General features: G+C 52.2%; 1 protein-coding gene across 2 annotated transcripts in view; it reads left to right on the top strand.

The window, feature by feature from the left end:
* Positions 1-5,631: 5,631 nt before the first annotated feature.
* LOC123401453 (putative callose synthase 8) overlaps positions 5,632-19,142 on the top strand; it is a 38,994-nt gene continuing 25,483 nt past the window's right edge. The window contains exons 1-5 of one of the 2 annotated variants that reach the window (XM_045095279.1): positions 5,632-6,161; positions 7,199-7,299; positions 7,537-7,607; positions 7,772-7,853; positions 7,929-8,033. In XM_045095279.1, coding sequence (XP_044951214.1) covers positions 5,876-6,161; positions 7,199-7,299; positions 7,537-7,607; positions 7,772-7,853; positions 7,929-8,033 — 645 coding nt within the window. In that variant the 5' untranslated portion in view covers positions 5,632-5,875. The remainder of the gene's footprint in view (positions 6,162-7,198; positions 7,300-7,536; positions 7,608-7,771; positions 7,854-7,928; positions 8,034-19,142) is intronic. The other variant, XM_045095277.1, reaches the window with a different exon arrangement.

Raw genomic sequence — 19,142 nt, 5'->3', positions numbered from 1 at the left:
GAGTTTGGTGCTCACTTAAGACAATGTGGAATTGTTTCACAGTTGACACCGCCTGGAACACCACAACGTAATGGTGTGTCCGAACGTCGTAATCATACTTTATTAGATATGGTGCAATGTATGATGTCTCTTACCGATTTGCCATTATCGTTTTGGGGCTATGCATTAGAGATAGCTGCATTCACTTTAAATAGGGCACAATCAAAATCTGTTGAGACGACACCATATGAGCTATGGTATGGCAAGAAGCCAAAGTCGTTGTTTCTTAAAGTTTGGGGATGCGATGTTTATGTCAAAAAGCTTCAGCTAAGCTAGAACCCAAAGCGGAAAAGTGCGTCTTCATAGGTTACCAAAAAGAGACAATTGGGTACACCTTCTATCTCAGATCCGAGGGCAAAGTGTTTGTCGCTAAGAACGAAGCTTTTCTTGAGAAAGAGTTTCTCTCGAAAGAATTGAGTGGGAGGAAGATAGAACTTGATGAGGTTGTGGAACCTCTGCTTCAACAAGATGGTGGCGCAGGGCAGAAAGAAATTTCTATCAAGGCAACACGAGTTGAAGAGGAAGCTAATGATGATGATCATGAAGCTTCGGATCAAGTTACTTTCGAACCTCGTAGGTCGACAAGAGCGCATACTACTCCTGAGTGGTACGGGAATCTTGTCTTGTCTATCATGTTGTTAGACAACAATGAGCTTGCGAATTATGGAGAAGCAATGGTGGGCCCAGATTCCAACACATGGTTAGAGGCCATGAAATCTGAGATAGGATCTATGTTTGAAAACAAAGTGTGGACTTTGAAGTATTACCTGAAGGTCGCAAGGCTATTCAGAACAAATGGATCTTTAAGAAGAAGACGAACGCAGATGGTAATGTGACCGTTTATAATGATCGACTTGTGGCAAAGGGTTTTTCACAAGTTCAAGGAGTTGACTGCGATGAGACGTTCTCGCCCATAGCGATGCTTAAGTTCGTTCGAATCATGTTAGCAATAGCTGCATTTTTCGATTATGAAACCTAGCAGATGGATGTCAAAACAACGTTCCTTAATGGGTTTCTTAAGGAAGAGTTGTATATGATACAACCCGAAGGTTTTGTTGATCCAGAGAATGCTGACAAAGTATGCAAGCTCCAGCGATCCATTTATGGACTTGTTCAAGCATCTCGGAGTTGGAATAAGCGTTTTGATGAGGTGATCAAGGCGTTTGGGTTTATACGAGTTGTAGGAGAAGCTTGTATTTACAAGAAAGTGAGTGGGAGCTCTATAGCATTTCTAATATTATATGTGGATGACATATTGTTGATTGGAAACAATGTGGAGTTTTTGGAGAGCGTAAAGGATTACTTGAATAAGATTTTTTCAATGAAAGACCTAGGAGAAGCTGCTTACATATTAGGCATTAAGATCTATAGAGATAGATCGAGGTGCCTAATAGGACTTTCACAAAGCACGTACCTTGATAAAGTTTTGAAAATTTTCAAAATGGAACAATCCAAGAAGGGGTTCTTGCCTGTGTTACAAGGTATAAAGTTGAGTAAGACTCAGTGTCCAGTAACTGCAGAAGATAGAGAAAAGATGAGTGTTGTCCCCTATGCTTCAGCCATAGGGTCTATCATGTATGCAATACTGTGCACAAGACCGAATGTCAGCCTGGCCATAAGTATGACAGGCAGGTTTCAAAGTGATCCAGGAGTGGAACACTGGGCGGTGGTCAAGAATATTTTGAAGTACCTGAAAATGACTAAGGAAATGTTTCTCGTTTACGGAGGTGACGAAGAGCTCGTCGTAAAGGGTTACATCGATGCAAGCTTTGACACTGATCCGGATGACTCTAAGTCACAAACCGGATACGTATTTATTCTCAATGGGGGTGCAGTAAGCTGGTGCAGTTCCAAGCAAAGCGTCGTAGCAGATTCTACATGCGAAGCGGAGTACATAGCTGCCTCGGGGGCGGCTAAGGAGGGTGTCTGGATGAAGCAGTTCATGACATATCTTGGAGTTGTGCCGAGCGCACTAAATCCAATAACTATGCTCTGTGACAATGCTGGTGCCATTGCTCTGGCCAAGGAACCAAGGTTTCACACGAGGACCAGACATATCAAACGACGCTTCAACCTCATCCGCGACTATGTCGAAGGAGAGGACGTAAATATTTGCAAAGTGCACACGGATCTGAATGTTGCAGATACACTGACTAGACCTCTACCACGAGCGAAGCATGAACAACACCAGAACTGTATGGGTGTTAGATTCATTACATTCTAAATCACATGAAGATGTGAGACTATATTATTGACTCAAGTGCAAGTGGGAGACTGTTGGAAATATGCCCTAGAGGCAATAATAAAAGAGTTATTATTATATTTCCTGTTTCAAGATAATCGTTTATTATCCATGCCATAATTGTATTGAATGGAAACATAAATGCATGTGTGGATATATAGACAAAACTGTGTCCCTAGTAAGTCTCTAGTTGACTAGCATGTTGATCAAGGATGGTTAGGGTTTCCTAGCCATAGACAAGTGTTGCCACTTGATGACAGGATCACATCATTAGGAGAACGATGTGATGGACAAGACCCAAACTGTGAACGTAGCATACGATCGTGTCATTTTGTTGCTATTGTTTTCTGCATGTGAGGTATTCATTCCTATGACCATGAGATCATGTAACTCACTGACACCGGAGGAATGCCTTGTGTGTATCAAACGTCGCAACATTACTGGGTGACTATAAAGGTGCTCTACAGGTATCTCCAAAGGTGTTCGTTGAGTTAGCATGGATCAAGACTGGGATTTGTCACTCCGTGTGACGGAGAGGTATCTCTGGACCCACTCGGTAATACAACATCACATATAAGCCTTGCAAGCAATGTGACTAAAGAGTTAGTCACGGGATCTTGTATCACGAAACGAGTAAAGAGACTTGCCGGTAACGAGGTTGAAATAGGTATAGAGATACCGACGATCAAATCTCGGGCAAGTAACATACCAAAGGACCAAGGAAATGGTATACGGGATTATATGAATCCTTGGCATAGAGGTTCAACCGATAAGATCTTCGTAGAATATGTAGGATCCAATATGGACATCCAGGTCCCGCTATTGGATATTGACCGAGAAGTGTCTTAGGTCATGTCTGCATAGTTCTTGAACCCGTAGGGTCTGCACACTTAAGGTTCGGTGACGTTTCGGTATAGTTGAGTTATAGGTGCTGGTGACCGAAGTTTTGTTCGGAGTCTCGGATGAGATCCCGGATGTCACGAGGGTTTCTGGAATGGTCCGGAAACGAAGATTGATATATAGGAAGTTGGTATTTGGATTCCGGAAGATTTTCGGGCATTGCCGGCAGTGTACCGGGAGTGACGAATGGGTTCCGGGGGCCCACCTAGTGGGCCCACCACGCCCCAAGGGGTCTACATGAGTTTATTGGATGCGCAATAAGACTTGATGGGCTGACAAGTCATCCAAGGAAAGCTCATGAGGAAAAAGGTGGAAAATCCAAAAGAGGTGGGCAATTTAGGAAGAAGTCCTAATCCAAGTGGGATTGGAGGAGGACGCCTCCCTCCTCCACTTCGGCCGAGGCAAGGAGGCTCTCCTTGAGCCTCAAGCCTAGCCCCTCCCTCCTCCTATATATACTGGAGGGTTTAGGGTTTTTGAGACACAACTTGGCCACGTGCAACCCTAAACCTCTACTTCGTAGTTCTTCCTCTAGATCGGATTTCTGTGGTGCTTAGGCGAAGCCCTGCAGGAATAGATCACCACCACCACCGGCGCGCTGTCACGCTACAGGAGAACTTATCTACTTCCCCGTCTCTCTTGCTAGATCAAGAAGGCGGAGATCGTCATCGAGCCGTACGTGTGCTGAACGCGGAGGTGCCGTCCGTTCGGTACTAGATCGGGACGGATCGTGGGACGGCGGCGATTTGGATCGCGAAGACGTTCCACTACATCATTTCTTAACGCTTCCCGCTTAGCGATCTACAAGGGTATGTAGATCCAATCTCCCTCTCGTAGATGATCATCACCATGATAGGTCTTCGTGTGCATAGGTTTTTTTTGTTTCCCATGCAACGTTCCCCAACACTAATATCATCCAATAGCCTGTACCACATTAGTGCTTTTCCCTCCAAAGATAAAGGAAAAACTTTCTTCTTAATTTTGTGTCCGGGTAGACCTGAAAGCTTAAACAATCCACAAATCTCATTGACATATAACAAATGGTAATCAGGATGAGTCGAACCGTTATAAGGATTATCCAACAGTTTCTCTACCATACCTGAAAGAATCTCATAACAAATATTTTTAGTAGGTTCAGTAGGTTGAGGAACAATTTCCTCAACTTCCTTTCGAGGCGAAGATGCCCCAAACAAGCCACTCAAAGGGTGACCTTCATAGTGACGAGCAATAGTAAATTTCAGCATGTACGAAAACTGTTTCCTTACCAATTCCCACTTACGAGAAGAGCTTCACCCCCGGCAACGGCTCATAAAAAAGTCTTGATGACCCACAAGTATAGGGGGTCAATCGTAGTCCTTTCAATAAGTAAAAGTGTCGAACCCAACGAGGAGCAGAAGCAAATGATAAAGCGGTTTTCAACAAGGTATTGTTTGCAAGTGTTGTAAGTAACATTGATCGATAGTTTCGTAGCAAGATATTTCGTAACAAGTGACAGGTAACAATACTAGCAAAGGTGCAGAAAGGTAGCCCAATCCTTTTTATAGCAAAGGACAAGCCTGAAAGTACTCTTATATAAAACAAGCGCTCCCGAGGACACATGGAGATTTCTATCTAGTAATATTCAACATATTAAGTTGATTCGCGTTCACTACTTTGATAATTTGATATGTGGGTGGACCAGTGCCATCGAGAGGGCCTAGAGATATCTCTCCTCATACAGAGTGACAAATCCCAGTCTCAATCCATGCAGATCGAAATATCTGCGGTATGTCGTTACCCTCCTAAGGGAGTCGTTGAAGCATTCATTTTGTGATAACGTCACGACGGTGTTCGCGGGCAGGTGTGAATCATGATGCGATGCTTCTTCGATACCTTCATTTGGTGGCCTTGTTAGTTTTCTCTCCTTTGTCTAGTAGAGGTGAGTTCGCTTTTGGTTGGTTTCTTCACACACTCGTTGTTGTGGTTCTGTCACTCCCGTGCTTTTGCTTGGTGGCAAGCCGACGGTGTCAGACCATGTGTTTCTTGTGCATTGTTTGAGCCCTTGCCTTGTCATGTCTTAATTTTCGTTGATCTGCTTTGCAAGAGGATAACCGACACAGATATATCGCTTGGCCGATAGATTTTAATTTGTAAAACAAGGCGAAAACCTCTTATCAGGACCACTCTCTTTCTTGGGATGACAAGGTAGATTACTTAGCCCAAAACAACATTGCTTAGCCAGTGCTCTCTAAAGCACTCCACCCACCGAGAGAGGGACGTCAAGGCCACAAAGCAAAGGCACATGTAATTCTTTTCTCTGCCAAAAAGACAGCAAACGAAGAAAATAAAAGGCCAATCTACCACTAGACAACCCCACGCTTTTCCTGCAACGCTTACCCCACTCCCGAACGTTCAAAAAGCCTCCCCCCACGCCATCTTTTCCCGCACTACTCGTTTCTCCCTCCCTCCCTCGCCCCTCTCCCAGCCCCAGCCTCGCCTCACCAGTGCACGCACACAGACGCCGGGCCAACCAAATCCGAGATCGCCAAAAAAGCGAAAGCCGCCCGCCACCTCCGCGCCGGCCCGGGGGGAGGAAAAGCGATAAAGCTTAGCGGCTAAGGCGACGACGAAAGCGAAAGCGAGGGCGGGATTTAGATAAGTAGCGGCGATGGTGGTGAGTGCCGAGTGCTCGCCTCCTCCGCACGGACGCCTCACGCGATGGAGCTGGAGATCGTGGAGGTCGAGCCTGTGGGCCCGTCGAGCCGGCCGCTGCGGTACGCGCCGCAGTGGCGGCCGCCCCCTCCTCCGCCCCCGCTCCCGCCGCCGCATATGACGGCCTCTTCCAGCGCGAGCGCCGCGGAGGCGAGCGCCAGCGCCAGCGCCGTAACGGCGGCGCTGCAGTTCGACAGCGAGAAGCTCCCCCAAACTCTCGTGCTGGAGATACGGCCGTTCCTGCGCGTCGCCAACCAGATCGAGGCCGAGTCCCCGCGCGTCGCATACCTCTGTAAGCGCCCGCGCCGATAACGCTCGTTTATGTATCCTCTAGGGTCTAGGCCTTTTCATCTTATGGCGGTGGTAGACTGCGGCTCGCTGGTGCCCGCGACGTGCTCGAGGAAATGCCGGCAGCTAACCTGGCCCACCTGGGTAAAAGATGGACGTTGCACTGCATGCCGATGTGTTTAAGTGGTGCAGTGCCATTATCATCTGATCCTATTGGTGACTGTATTCAGGACAACGCAAGTACGAAACCAGCCTAGATATTCGAGGTGGTTTTGGACTTTTGGTGCCATTCGTTTCAGTTCAAGAGTATTCTATTTTCTTGTCATATTCTCTGCTGCTGGAAGTTCATGGTTGGTGATCATGAGTTCTCCGGTGCTGGTTGTCTACTGCTGCTTTCCACCATGGCTTAAGCAACATCGATGCTATTTTCGTTACATCCGGCAATTTGGAGATTCCTCAACAGAATAGGGGCTACTGGACAGCTCACATGCTTAGCACATCACCTTATTGAATCTTGAATATTCTTTCTTTCATTTTCATTTAAAAGAAATGTGTTGTAGGACCAGATGTTAAATGGTTATATTCCAAAAGCTGGAGGGTCTGTTCTAGAATCAGCCAAACATTCTTTCACAGAGAACATTCTTCTTTAGTACCTTTCTGCTTATCACCCTTCGTTAGCAGAGTAGGTTGTTGGAAGCCTTAAAAATACAGGTAGCTTGATCAGCAGGCAAGTGAAAAACATTCCTTAATTTGGGCTACAGTAGAACATTTGCATCAGGTCGCATAAAAGCAGTCATAACTCATGATATTGTATCACCGAAGAGCTCACTGGGAATTACTAGCAAAGAATGTCAAATATCTCAATTACCGTTTGATTCACTCTGCCTGTCTTTTTTTTTCTTTTCTTTGTAGCACTGTGCATTTTGCTTGGTCAATTAGTAAATTTGTTCCAATGCAGAACTAAGTACTATAATCACTGAATGTATGTTGGAAGGAAATGTGTTTCTTTATCTACAAGAGTTAACTTTTGTTCTTTTACAGGTCGATTTCATGCCTTTGAAAAGGCTCATATGTTGGACCCTCGTTCAACAGGGAGGGGTGTTCGGCAATTTAAAACTGTACTTCTTCAGAGACTTGAGCAGGTGTGTACATGATGAAAATTAGCTTCATTCATACTGCATAAATGAAAAATAAATAAATATCCTGGATATTGGAGCATACTATACATGCTGTAAATGTATATCACATCTTAGCAGATATTCCTTGTTTCAGAACACCAATGCACAGTTTCTTTCTGTTATATTGAGATAGCAGTATATGCAACTAGTCACTATTTATTGGTTAATAACGCGCTCATGTCGTATATACTTTCCGAACAGGATGAAAAAAGCACTCTCCCAAAGAGGAAAGAAAGAAATGATGCCCGAGAGATTAAATCATTCTATGAGAAGTAAGTAGGAGTATGATCTTTTTCTCAGATACAAACCTGTATTGTAGACTTCTTAAAAGTTTATGATGCGGAGGCCGGGGCAATTGTTTTCATTATCTTAAAAGGACTACTTTCTTAAGAACCCAGCCAAAATGTGATCTCCATCCTCTTCTGCCATTTTATAGGAAAAAGCAAGCTAATGCACATGAACTAATGCCTGTCCTGTCAGAAGTTTTGAAGGCTGTTCTCATCGGGACTGGCTTGGAGGTTGTGATACTTTTCACAAAATAATAATTATGATGTATGATGTGCCATGTAGTTAATGCTTTCATAACTTTGCAGAGACTTGTTCGTAGTGAAGATTTTGCCGACAAGTCAGGCTTCCGATACAATATTATTCCACTTCATCCTAGATCAAGTCAGCAACCAATCATGCTTCTTCAAGAGGTTTGCACATATTTCTACTCAAAACCTAAAAAATATACCCTCTGGGTATACTATTTGTTCAAGGATAATTAAAGTACACTACAAGAAAAAACTGCGACCTTCTAATAGGGCCAATGGCTCGTGATTCTTCATGTTTGCTATGATACAGAAGGCACTAGATCCTTGTTGCCAGGACTTGCACTAAGTTAGAGCATCTCCAGCCGCGCCCCCAACAGCCCCCCGGCCCCTTTTTAACTGCCTGCGCCGAAAAAATGACCAAGTCGCGCCCCCAGGACGCTGAATTTCGTCGGCTCGGCCCATTTTTTGGCCCGGCGATCCCAGGCGGAACCCAGCGCACTGGGGGGGGGGGCACTTGGGGGCTTCGGCAGAAGGAAAAGTGGCGGGTGGGGCACCACTGCCAGGTGAGAAACGCCTTTCCCCCGCCCAGATTCGATCCGCGAGCGGCAGGACGACACTTCCCCTTTCGTTGCCATGCTGATCCTGGCGCCACCCACCTGCTCACAGCCGCTGCTCCGCTGCTAGAAAGGCCATTCCCCCACTGGAAAGAGAGTATTTCGCCGCCATCCCGCTCTTGGGCGAGCTCTTTAGGACTATGACCATGCAAGCGGGGATACCGGCGCCTGCCCGCCCACCACGCCCGCGAGGTGTTCGGCGATGGACTCCAACGACAAGGAGGCGTTCACGGGAGTAGCTCCCGGTGATATACAGGAAGACTATGGACGCATGGCCGAGTCCACCACCATTGAGTGTTTGTACAAGTTTTGCAGGGCAGTGGTGGCAGTGTTTGGACCATAATACTTGCGATCACCCAATGCTGAAGACATTGCTCGGATCCTAGCATAGAATGCAGCAAGAGGATTTCCTGGGATGCTTGGAAGCATCGACTGCATGCATTGGGCAGTGAAAACTGTCCATTTGCTTGGCAGAGGATGTACAAAGGCGCCAAAGGAGCTTGTAGTGTGGTACTTGAGGCAGTGGCCACACATGACCTCTGGATTCGGCACTCCTTTGGTATGCCAGGAACTCACAATGACATCAACGTACTGCAGTGCTCGAATGTCTTTGCCAAGCTTGTTGAAGGTCCTGCTCCTTCGATGAACATCGAGGTCAATGGGCACCACTACAATAAGGGAGACTACCTAGCAGATGACATCTATCCAAGATGGTCCACATTTGTGAAGACTATCTAAAACACTATGCCAGGAGGCAAGAACTCCTACTTTGCTAAGTGTCAGGAGGCTTGCAGGAAGGATGTCGAGCCGACATTTGGTGTGCCCCAATCTCGATTTGCTGTTCTCCGGTACCCCGCTTTGACCTGGTCAAAATCTTAGATGTGGGAGGTGATGAATTGCTGTGTCATCTTGCACAACTGATCATTGAGAACGAGCAGGAGGAGCCAGTGTTCGACACTGAACCATATTTCAGGCAGGGTCCTCTTGCAGTTGTTGATCACCAGGTATCGGCAAAATGGGCTGCCTTCCTCAATACGCGCCAGGAGATCCGAGACCCACAGGTGCATCGAGAACTGCAGCACGATCTGGTGGAGCACCTATGGAGGCTTAAGGGCAATGCCTAGTTCCATGTGTTTTAGTTTGTGTTTGAATTATGAGCTTGCTTCGTTGAACTATTTGAATTGTATTGATTTCTTTGATGAACAATGTGATAAAAAAATTGTTGTTGATTTTGGGCCGAACGGCTGGAGATGCTCTTAGCAGATGGTATTTGCCAAGATAATGACCAATCCTCATTGCAGGACAAATTTGCTGGGATACAAATCATAGTAGCAATTGGCTAGTGCTGTAATTCTAATGATACGTCTCATAGGAACAAAAGAGAAAGAAGTCCACATAACCCCCTGAACTGTCAGATCTCGAGCAGATCACCCCCAACTACAAAACCGGCTTCTTAATCCCCTGGACTGACAAATACCAGGCAAATCACCCCCTGAGGCCAGTTTGGTGGGTTTGAGCACCCGGTTTTGCGTATGTGGCGGATCTTTTGCCAGGTAGGATTCACCGAGGCGCCTCTTTTGCGCGGAATCGGCTCTGGGAGGTTCTGTCTCGCGCGGGAAGAATAAACCCCCTCCCCTACTAGGGTTCATCCCCAGTCCCTCCTAATTGTAGATAATATTTGTCCATGTACTGCACCTTTCAAGAAACAAGCATCTAACCCAACAACTCTCCTACATCCAGCCATAAACCCATTCTTGCAGCCATCTAGACAAACATACATCCTTTCAAACACATTTTGCATGCTCCTCAGGGTCCAATGTGTAACTGCAACAGTACTACCAGGATTACTCCTAACTAACTCAAGGTGGTAGTGAAGTCTGCCTCCGCACCCCGCTAGCCTAGCTGCCGCGCCGTGCTGCTGACGCCGTCCCCGCCGACTGGACCTCCCCCGCGCCCCGCTAGCCTAGCTGCCGCGCCGCGCTGCTGGCGCCGTCCCTGCCGGCTGGACCTCCCCCGCGCTCCTCCGCTCCCCCGCGCCATGGCTCCGGTGGTGGCTGACCCTGTCGACCGCCGAGCGACCCTCTCCGGCGAGCGCGTCTCCTACGGGGACCGCTGGTCCAACTCGGAGAGTGAGTCCTCGGCATGCTCGTACAGAGACGTCGCCCGCACCCCGCCGGCCGCAATCGCTCCTGGCCGCATCGCACCTGTGGTTCGTCCTCCCGCCAAGGATCGCCTCGGCCCCCGCTCGGAGGTCCACCGCGTCTTGGGCGGGCTGGTGCTCGACGCTGACGGCTTCCAGCAGGCTCGTCGCAGGGAATAGCGCCGTCGCCCGCGTCGGGTTGCGCCAGCCACGCCCTCGCCCGCGCCGCCGCAGTCCCTCCCCGAGGAGCTCGCGGGCCTCTGCTTCCGATGCCTCGACCACCGCCACTGCGTCAGGGACTTCCCGAATGACATCCGCTGCCGGCGTTGCCTTGCTTCTGGCCACACATCCCGCGATTGGGGCGGTCGGCGGCCCGCGGCCGCGCCTACGCCCTCCCCGCGTGTCGTCGTGGACCCGCAGCCCCGGCCCCTCCGCGGTGCCCCTGCCAGGGCTTCTCTCCAGGCGACGCGCCCTCTTGCTCCTGCCCTTCCTGCTCCGGCTCTCCCTCTGCCCCGGGCCCGACCGATCGACGACGCCCCTGCTCGCGTGTTCTTGGCACAAACTGAAGAGATGGACGAGGCCGAGCAGGTGCTCGCCCGCGCGATGGTGGCCTCCGTCACGGGCAATCGTCCCTCCGTGTCCGCCGACGAGGTGGCCGAGCTCCTTCTCTCTTCCCTGGAGCTCGAGGAGGGTGACTTCTGTGTCCACCAGCACCACCCGGAGGACTTCTTGATCATCTTCTCCTCCCTGGCGACCATGCGGCGGTTTCGCGGCGAGCACTTCATCAGCTCGACGCGTTTTGCACTGTCTCTCCGGCCCTGGTGCAAGCTTGCCCACGCCGGCGCCGGCGAACTCGAATACCGCGTTGAGCTGGAACTCCGCGGCATCCCCGCCCACGCCTGGCTGCTCTCCACCGCGGAGCACGTGCTGGGAGGTAGCTGCTGGATCGAACGCCTGCACCCCCGCACACGCTCCCGCGACGACATGGCGGTCTTCCGCGTCTCCGGGCGAGCGCACGACCCGGCCGACATTAGGCGCGCTGCTATCCTGGAGATCATCGAGCAGCTGCCCGGCCGCGTGCCCTCGGAGGCGCCGTCCATCAGGACGCTAACATTCCCTGTGTCAATTGCCCTTACCAAGGCGGAGCTAATCCGGGCCGCCCCGGACGTCGCCCAGGACGCTGATGGTAGTGCCGGAGGTGGTGAGGCTGGTGGCGCAGACGGTCGGCACGGTTCCGGCAAGGGCCATGGCCCTGGTCCCGGGCGCGCTCGCCGGCGTGGTCGCAAACGCCGTCGTACGGGCGAGACGCAGAGTGGCCGGGCTGATGGCATGGCAGTGGATGCGCTGGCGTTGCATGCCCATGGCCTCTCCGACCGCTCAGATGGTGCCAGTGTGGTGGCGCTCTGGCCGTCCATGGCCGCGTCGCGGCAGGGGCAGCGTCCCAAGCGAGACAGGATGCTGACCTGGCCTGGTCAGCAGGGCCCAGCGCGCCCTCGTCACGGCGTCAGAAAAGGAAGGCCGTAGGGGCCCTTTGTGACGCCTAAAGCGGCTTTGCCGGTGGCCCCGACGCACAAAGTCACCAACCCCATCGTCGAGGACGGTGCGGCCGTTGGCGTCGGGCCAGGTGGCGGGCTCCTGTTAGCTGTTCGTGGCCACGAAGCGGCCGGGGATTCGAACTTGCCCACGACCGAGGAAGATCCGGTCGGGCCCGCCACTGCAGCGGTTGATCCCATGCCCCGTCGGGATCACTGCCAGCTGCGTCTGGTTCCTGCAAAGCAGCGCGAGAGGACGGTCGTCCCTGTCCCGCCTGCATCCCGGTCGGGACTAAAGGAGTCACAACCCACCTTTGTCGCTTCCACCCCGCCACAGGCCCTCCTTGACCAACCGCCGCGGCCCCACGCGCGCGCCCACGAGGAGAGGGCGGGAAGCGTTTCGTCCCTCCCCGCCAAGATCGCTGTGCCCGTTACGTCCCCACCGGCCAGCACTGTTGCTGCGGGGCCCGCGGCCGCTGATGCCGCTGTTTCCGCACCAACACCCGTGGACGTCGATACGGCCGGGCCCGCAGCCGAAGTTGCAGTAGCTGCTGTTACTGGGCCCGTGGTCGAGAACGCTCTGGCTGCTGGGGACACGCCCGAAGACGCGCCCACGCTCGATGGCTCGCCCGCTGATGGGGCTGACGGGTCAGTGCCGTCCATGGATGTGCAGCCCCAGCCTGGGCCGGGGTGGGTCCGTCCCACTACCGCGGCCATATCTCGATCCTGCAGAGGCCTGTGCGCCATCCGGATTCTGAACCCTGTGCCGCCAGCCCCCGCGCGCAGATTCTGATCCCAGGGCGCTTCGCCTCGCCACCGATCACCCTGCAGCGACGTCGAAAGCTGCAACACCGCTGGTCAGACATGGACGCTAGGTGCCTTCTTGTCCGCAGCCACCAAGCAGCTCGATGCGGTCTTGCCCTCCCCTGGGAAGCGCCAACGCCCCTCCTCAACTTCAGCCCCAGGAAGGGACGCTCTGCTGCCGCCGACGCTCCGGCCTCTGCGCCTCGCACATCAGACAGGAGGGCTGTTGTTCAGATACTCCGCACTCTCGGGATCGTTGGCACGAACCAGCAGATCACCCCCGTCGAGATGAAGGCATACGATGACATGTTCGCCACGCCGATTAGGCTCCCAGTGCTGCAGGCCATCACCGCTCTGGTCGACCGGTCGGTCCCTGCAGGCCTGACCCTCCCGGCTGGTGATGCCATGGTCTGCGCGCGCTAGCCTGGTGGTGACCGTAGTCGATCTCTTACCCATGTATCTAGGTCCTCAGGTTGCTGTTTGGAATGTCAGGGGCTTGAACTCGCGAGCTAGGCACTGCGCAATTCGTTCGTTGATATGTACCACCCGTGCATCCATTGTATGCCTCCAGAAAACTAAAATGGCGTTGATTTGCTCGTCGATTGTGTTAGACACTCTTGGGTCCGAGTTTGATGGCTCCACCTACCTCCCGGCCGACGGCACCCGCGGCGGCATTCTCATCGCTTGGAAGAGTAGGGCCGTCACCATCTCCGACTCCCTATTCATCGAAAGCGCGATCACGGTTAAGGTGTGCGTGCCCAGCGGCGCCCCGTGGTGGCTAACCACGGTGTATGGCCCCCAAAGCGACCCCGATAAGCTGCTGTTCTTGCAAGAGTTGCGGGACATTCGCGGCGCCTGCCCGGGTCCTTGGATGCTCTGCGGTGACTTTAACCTCATCTACCGTGACGCTGACAAGAGCTCCGGTACCCTGAATCGCCGCATGATGGTAAGGTTCCGGCGCGCCATCAATGATCTTGCCCTGAAGGAGGTATACCTAAATGGGCGCCGCTTCACCTGGTCTAATGAGCAGTCGCCGCCGACGCTCGTGCACCTCGATCGAGTTCTATGCACCGCGGAGTGGGAGGACTACCACGGGGAGTGCCACCTCCGCTACCTTGCGTCCGTCGTGTCCGATCACTGCCCGCTGTTGCTGGATTGCTCCCCCATGCCCATGGCCCACAGGCGCTTCCGCTTCGAGGATTTCTGGCTTCGCCTCGATGGATTCCACGCCATTGTCGCCACGGCCTGGAGCTCCGTGCATGACCCCGACCCCTTCCAGCGGCTGGTCCGACGCCTACAAGCCACTGCCCACGCCCTTACGAGCTGGAGCGCCAGGTCCACGGGCAATGTCCGGGACAAGCTGGCCATTTCTCGCGAGCTGATCGCCCGCGTCGACCACGCGATGGAGAGCCACCCGCTCACTCCGTCGGAAGAATGGCTGCACAAGCAGCTCAAGTTGGCATACCTTGGGCTGGCCTCCCTTGAGCGCACCATCGCGTGGCAGCGCGCCCGCATCTCCTTTCTCGCCGAGGGTGATGCGAACACAAGCTTCTTCCACAGCCAGTGCACGTTCCGGCGTCAGAAGAATCGCGTGCACAACCTCTTAGTCGACGGGCATGTGCTCTGTGATCACGAGGAGATGGCCCACGCGGCATTCGTGCACTTCGACGGGCTGCTGGGCACTACCGTGGACCGGGCGCACACGCTTGACCTTGAGCAGCTCATCGCGCCCGGTGACCTTGGCAGCCTGGAGGCGCCTTTCACCCCTGAGGAGATCTGGGCTGCGGTGCGACGCATGCCGGCGCACAAGGCACCAGGGCCAGACGGGTTCACCGCCGAATTCCTATGTGCCTGCTGGGGCATAATCAGGCAAGACATCCTGGATGTCTTCGAGCAGCTATACATGCTACGTGGGAGAGGGTTTGGTTAGCTCAACCAAGCCCTGCTGACCCTGCTGCCGAAGCGCGCGGATGCCCACAAGCTGGGGATTACTGGCCGATTTGCCTAATTCACATTGTGGCCAAGATATTCGCGAAGGTTCTGTCGTTGCGCATCGCTCCTAAGCTGGATAGCCTGGTCAGCCGCAACCAGAACGCCTTCATCGCTGGACGATCGCTCCACGACAACTTCATGCTCGTCCGGCAGTCTCTCCGGATGCTCCATCACCTGGGCGCGCCGTGCATTATGCTCAAGCTCGATCTCACGCGGGCTTTCGACTCCATATCCTGGCCGTTCCTCTTCGAGGTTCTGCGCCAATATGGGTCCGGGGACAGGTTCAGAGAATGGCTGGCCATTCTCTTATCTTCGGCCAGCACACGAGTCATGCTCAATGGAGTGCCTGGCCCCCCGATCTGGCACCGTCGCGGGCTGCGCCAAGGGGACTCCACATCGCCACAGTTATTTGTCCTGGCTGTCGACGCGCTTGCCCGTCTCATGCACCGGGCGCTCCAAACCGGCATCCTTCGGCGCCTGCACCCCCGCCGCAACGTCGCAGCCATTTCTCTATATGCCGACGACGTGATGCTGTTTTGCCATGCTGAGATGGATGAGGTGCTCGCTGTGAAGAGCATTCTGGGCATATTCGACACCGCCTCGGGCCTGCAGGTCAACTACGGCAAGAGCTCGGCCACGACCCTGCATGGCGACGAGGATAGCGCCGCCTTGCTGGAAGCGCTGGGCTGCCAGTCGGCGGACTTGCCCATCACCTACCTGGACATCCCGCTCACCACCTGCCGACCCTCTGCGACACAGATGCAGCCGCTGGTCGACGCTGTGGCTGGCCGCCTCCCGACATGGAAAGCATGGCTCATGAACAAAGCCGGGCGACTGGCACTGGTTAAATCGGTCCTCAGCGCGATTCCAACCCACCAGATGCTTGCCTTAGCGCCCCCGAAGAAGACCCTGAAGCAACTAGAGAAGATCCAGCGCGGCTTCCTCTGGGCTGGTCGTGCGGCTGCGCTCGGAGGACACTGCCACGTGAACTGGCGCGCGGTCAGCCGGCCGCTCGCATATGGCGGGCTGGGCATCCGAGATCTTGAGCGCACGAGGCTCGCGCTCAGACTGCGGTGGCTCTGGCTATCGAGGACGGACGACGACCGAGCTTGGCAAGGCCTCGACCTGCAGTTCTCCCACGAGGAGCTCGGCCTTTTCTACGCCTCCACCTTCATGGTGGTAGGCGATGGTCACACGACGCTGTTCTGGGAAGACCGCTGGCTGCACGGGCAGTCTATTCGCGAGCTAGCACCCCTGCTTTACCTTTGCATTCCCAAGAACAGGAGAAGGGCGCGGGCGGTGGCGGAAGGCATTGCCGGCAATGCCTGGGCACGGGACATTCGCGGCATAGTGGGGCTGCAAGAGATCGGCCAATACCTGACGACATGGCAGCTTGTGGCGCACACTAATTGTCCGCTGAGCCGGACAAGCTCGTCTGGAAATGGACGGCCAACGGTGTCTACTCGGCGAGGTCCTGCTATCAGGCAACCTTCCATGGATCTTTGACATGCCATTCTTGGCAGCTCATCTGGAAGGGATGGGCCCCGCCGAAGGTCAAGTTCTTTCACTGGCTTGCGAACCTGGACCGATGCTGGACCGCGGACAGACTCGCTCGCCGAGGCCTCCCCCATCACACTCGCTGCCTGCTGTGCGACCAAGAGCCGGAGACCATCCGACACCTGCTACTCACCTGCCCCTTCGCGCGGCAAGCCTGGCACGAGGCCCTTTCCTGGCTGCGCCTACCAGCCCCTACGCCGGAGCATGATGCCTCCATACAGGACTGGTGGATGAGGGCGAGGGATGCCACACCACCATCTCTCTGCAAGGCGCTGAGGTCCGCCACGCTACTGGTGCCCTGGATGATCTGGAAACATAGGAATGCGTGTGTATTCGATCATATTTCCCCATCGCTCACCGAGCTCTCGGATAGGATCAAAGATGAGATGAGGTGTTGAGCTAGAGCCGGGGACAAAGGGCTTAGGGTAGTCTTGCCCCCATCCTGGGATGTCCATTAAACCCCTTGTAACCTTGCTGTAATCGCCTCTTAGGAGGCTGTAATTCCCCTTCTTTTCAATACAAAGAAACGCAAGGCTCTTTGCGTTTTCTCGAAAAAAAAACTCAAGGTGGTAGTCAAGTACTCTAGAATATTCACCATTAGTTGAATCTATGAGTTTGTCCATCACAAGCTTCTTTGCCCTCTTGCATTTGGATATGCTAACATCTGCTAGCAAATCTTCTAGTACAGATTCCTGCATCTTCTCCACCCTCCATGTTGGATTGTCTCTGATCTGTCTGAAATACTTCTTTGCAATGATAGTACTGGTCACAAGTTTATTATCTCTCCTAGGCACACATGTATGGACATTGTTGTACCTTTGCACCACCAACCAGTCAGACTTGCTATTAATAGACCCATAAATGCTCAATTGGCACCCAGTCCAGCTGCACTTGGCACTTACTCTTTTTTTCTCATCCTTGGGAAATAACAAGTGATGGAAATTCTTCAGTCCATATTTCACTAGTGCATTTTTGAATTGCCTGCTGTCAGTAAAAGCTTGACCAACTTCAAATTGTGGTGCATCTGTACTATCATCATACACTTTATGAGTGGTCTTTCTCCTTCTGACATCATTGACCTCTCCATCACTAGCCTCATCATAGGAAAGATCATCATCACTTTCAAAGTAAGGGGTATCATCTGCATCATCATCCAACTTACATGTTTCTGGTACAATGAAATCGTCAGTTACATTGCAAGCTTGTGCTTCTTCCTCCCCTAACAATTTTTTTCTCTTTTTCTCCTTGAATTCTTTGGCATATTTTCTGTACTCAAGGATTTCTTCATCTTCAGCAGAACTGTTGCTCTCTGCAGGAGGCACAACATAGTCACTGTCACTGTCAGAGTCATCTGAAGTATGCATCTCTTCAGTTACAACACCTTTTCCTCTATCAGACAATGAACTTGCAGACTTGAAAACAGGCATTTTGGCCCTGCATTGTACCTCATCTGCATTTCTTCTCTCTGCCTGCACCTCCTCTGCATGCCCTAACTCTGTATGAACTTGCTCTGCTTGATAATGCTCTGCCTGCAGTTCCTCTGCCTGATCTTGCCCTTTATGCACTGCCTCAAACTCCCCTTCAAATTCAAACTGCCAATTCATCAGGAGGAATGACAGCATATATATCAATATAAGACCAGCATCAGTCACATGCTTAGCCATCGTCTCCACTGAAGTCTGATCATTTAGTACAAGCAAAGCATTTGCCATATCACCACCTGGATATTTCCAATGCAATGTAGTATTTTCTAGAGCTTTATCAGAGCATACAACATAATCTGCAAGGTTCTTCTTCAGCTCAGATACTGACAGCTTTGCAAATTCAATTGTGGACAGCCCAGATTTTCCTCCCACATAATTCCAGTCATTTCCATCATGCCCAAAGTCACCTCTGTAGTGAAACCTGACAGTAAGGTAGTCCAGTGGATCCATGGCTATATCCTAAACAAAATGATACACAATTGACAAGCATAAGTCAGTGAATCGTCAGTTCAATGTACTGAACTTTTCTGAAAAAACTGTCTTTTTCTTCAGATCAAGTAAACCCTAGATCATCTAGTCATATACGAGCATATGCACACTGATTTGAACTCCAGAATGCCCTGAAACGACGCCATCTAATAACTGCTTCCAACATTCTCTCAAAAAAACTGGACTAAACCCTAGCCCCCAAATCAAATCCCCTGAAAACCCCAAACTGACAGGCCTACTCTAGGCAAAAAAACTAGATTCTCAGCACAAGGTTTGGGCGCACTGACCTGATCGTCGCCGCCGGTCCCGCTATTCACAGCAGGCCGCCGATCATCGCCCGCGCCGCCGTGGTTGCCACAATCGCCGCCGTTTCGTCAGAGATAGGGGAGAGGGGAGCGGGAGGTGAAAAGAGACTCGGAGCGCTCGAGGCAAGGCCAGGGGGTGCAGTAGACCAAATTTGCCGATGTGGCACCCACTTTAATTAAAGTGCCTGTTAGGAAAGCAACTTATCTTTATTGAAGGCCCAAGGGGCATATATATATTACACAAGACTTGAGGTGCAAGGAAAGTAAACATAAACTAATAAGGACTCCTAGACTAATACTAATAGACTAATAAGGACTCCTACACTAAGCCTGCTCCGGAAGGGTCAGGAGCGC

The sequence above is a fragment of the Hordeum vulgare genome, chromosome 6H (genome assembly GCF_904849725.1).
Source record: "Hordeum vulgare subsp. vulgare chromosome 6H, MorexV3_pseudomolecules_assembly, whole genome shotgun sequence".
NCBI classification, from domain to species: domain Eukaryota; kingdom Viridiplantae; phylum Streptophyta; class Magnoliopsida; order Poales; family Poaceae; genus Hordeum; species Hordeum vulgare.
This window is presented reverse-complemented; position numbering and strand designations above follow the sequence as displayed.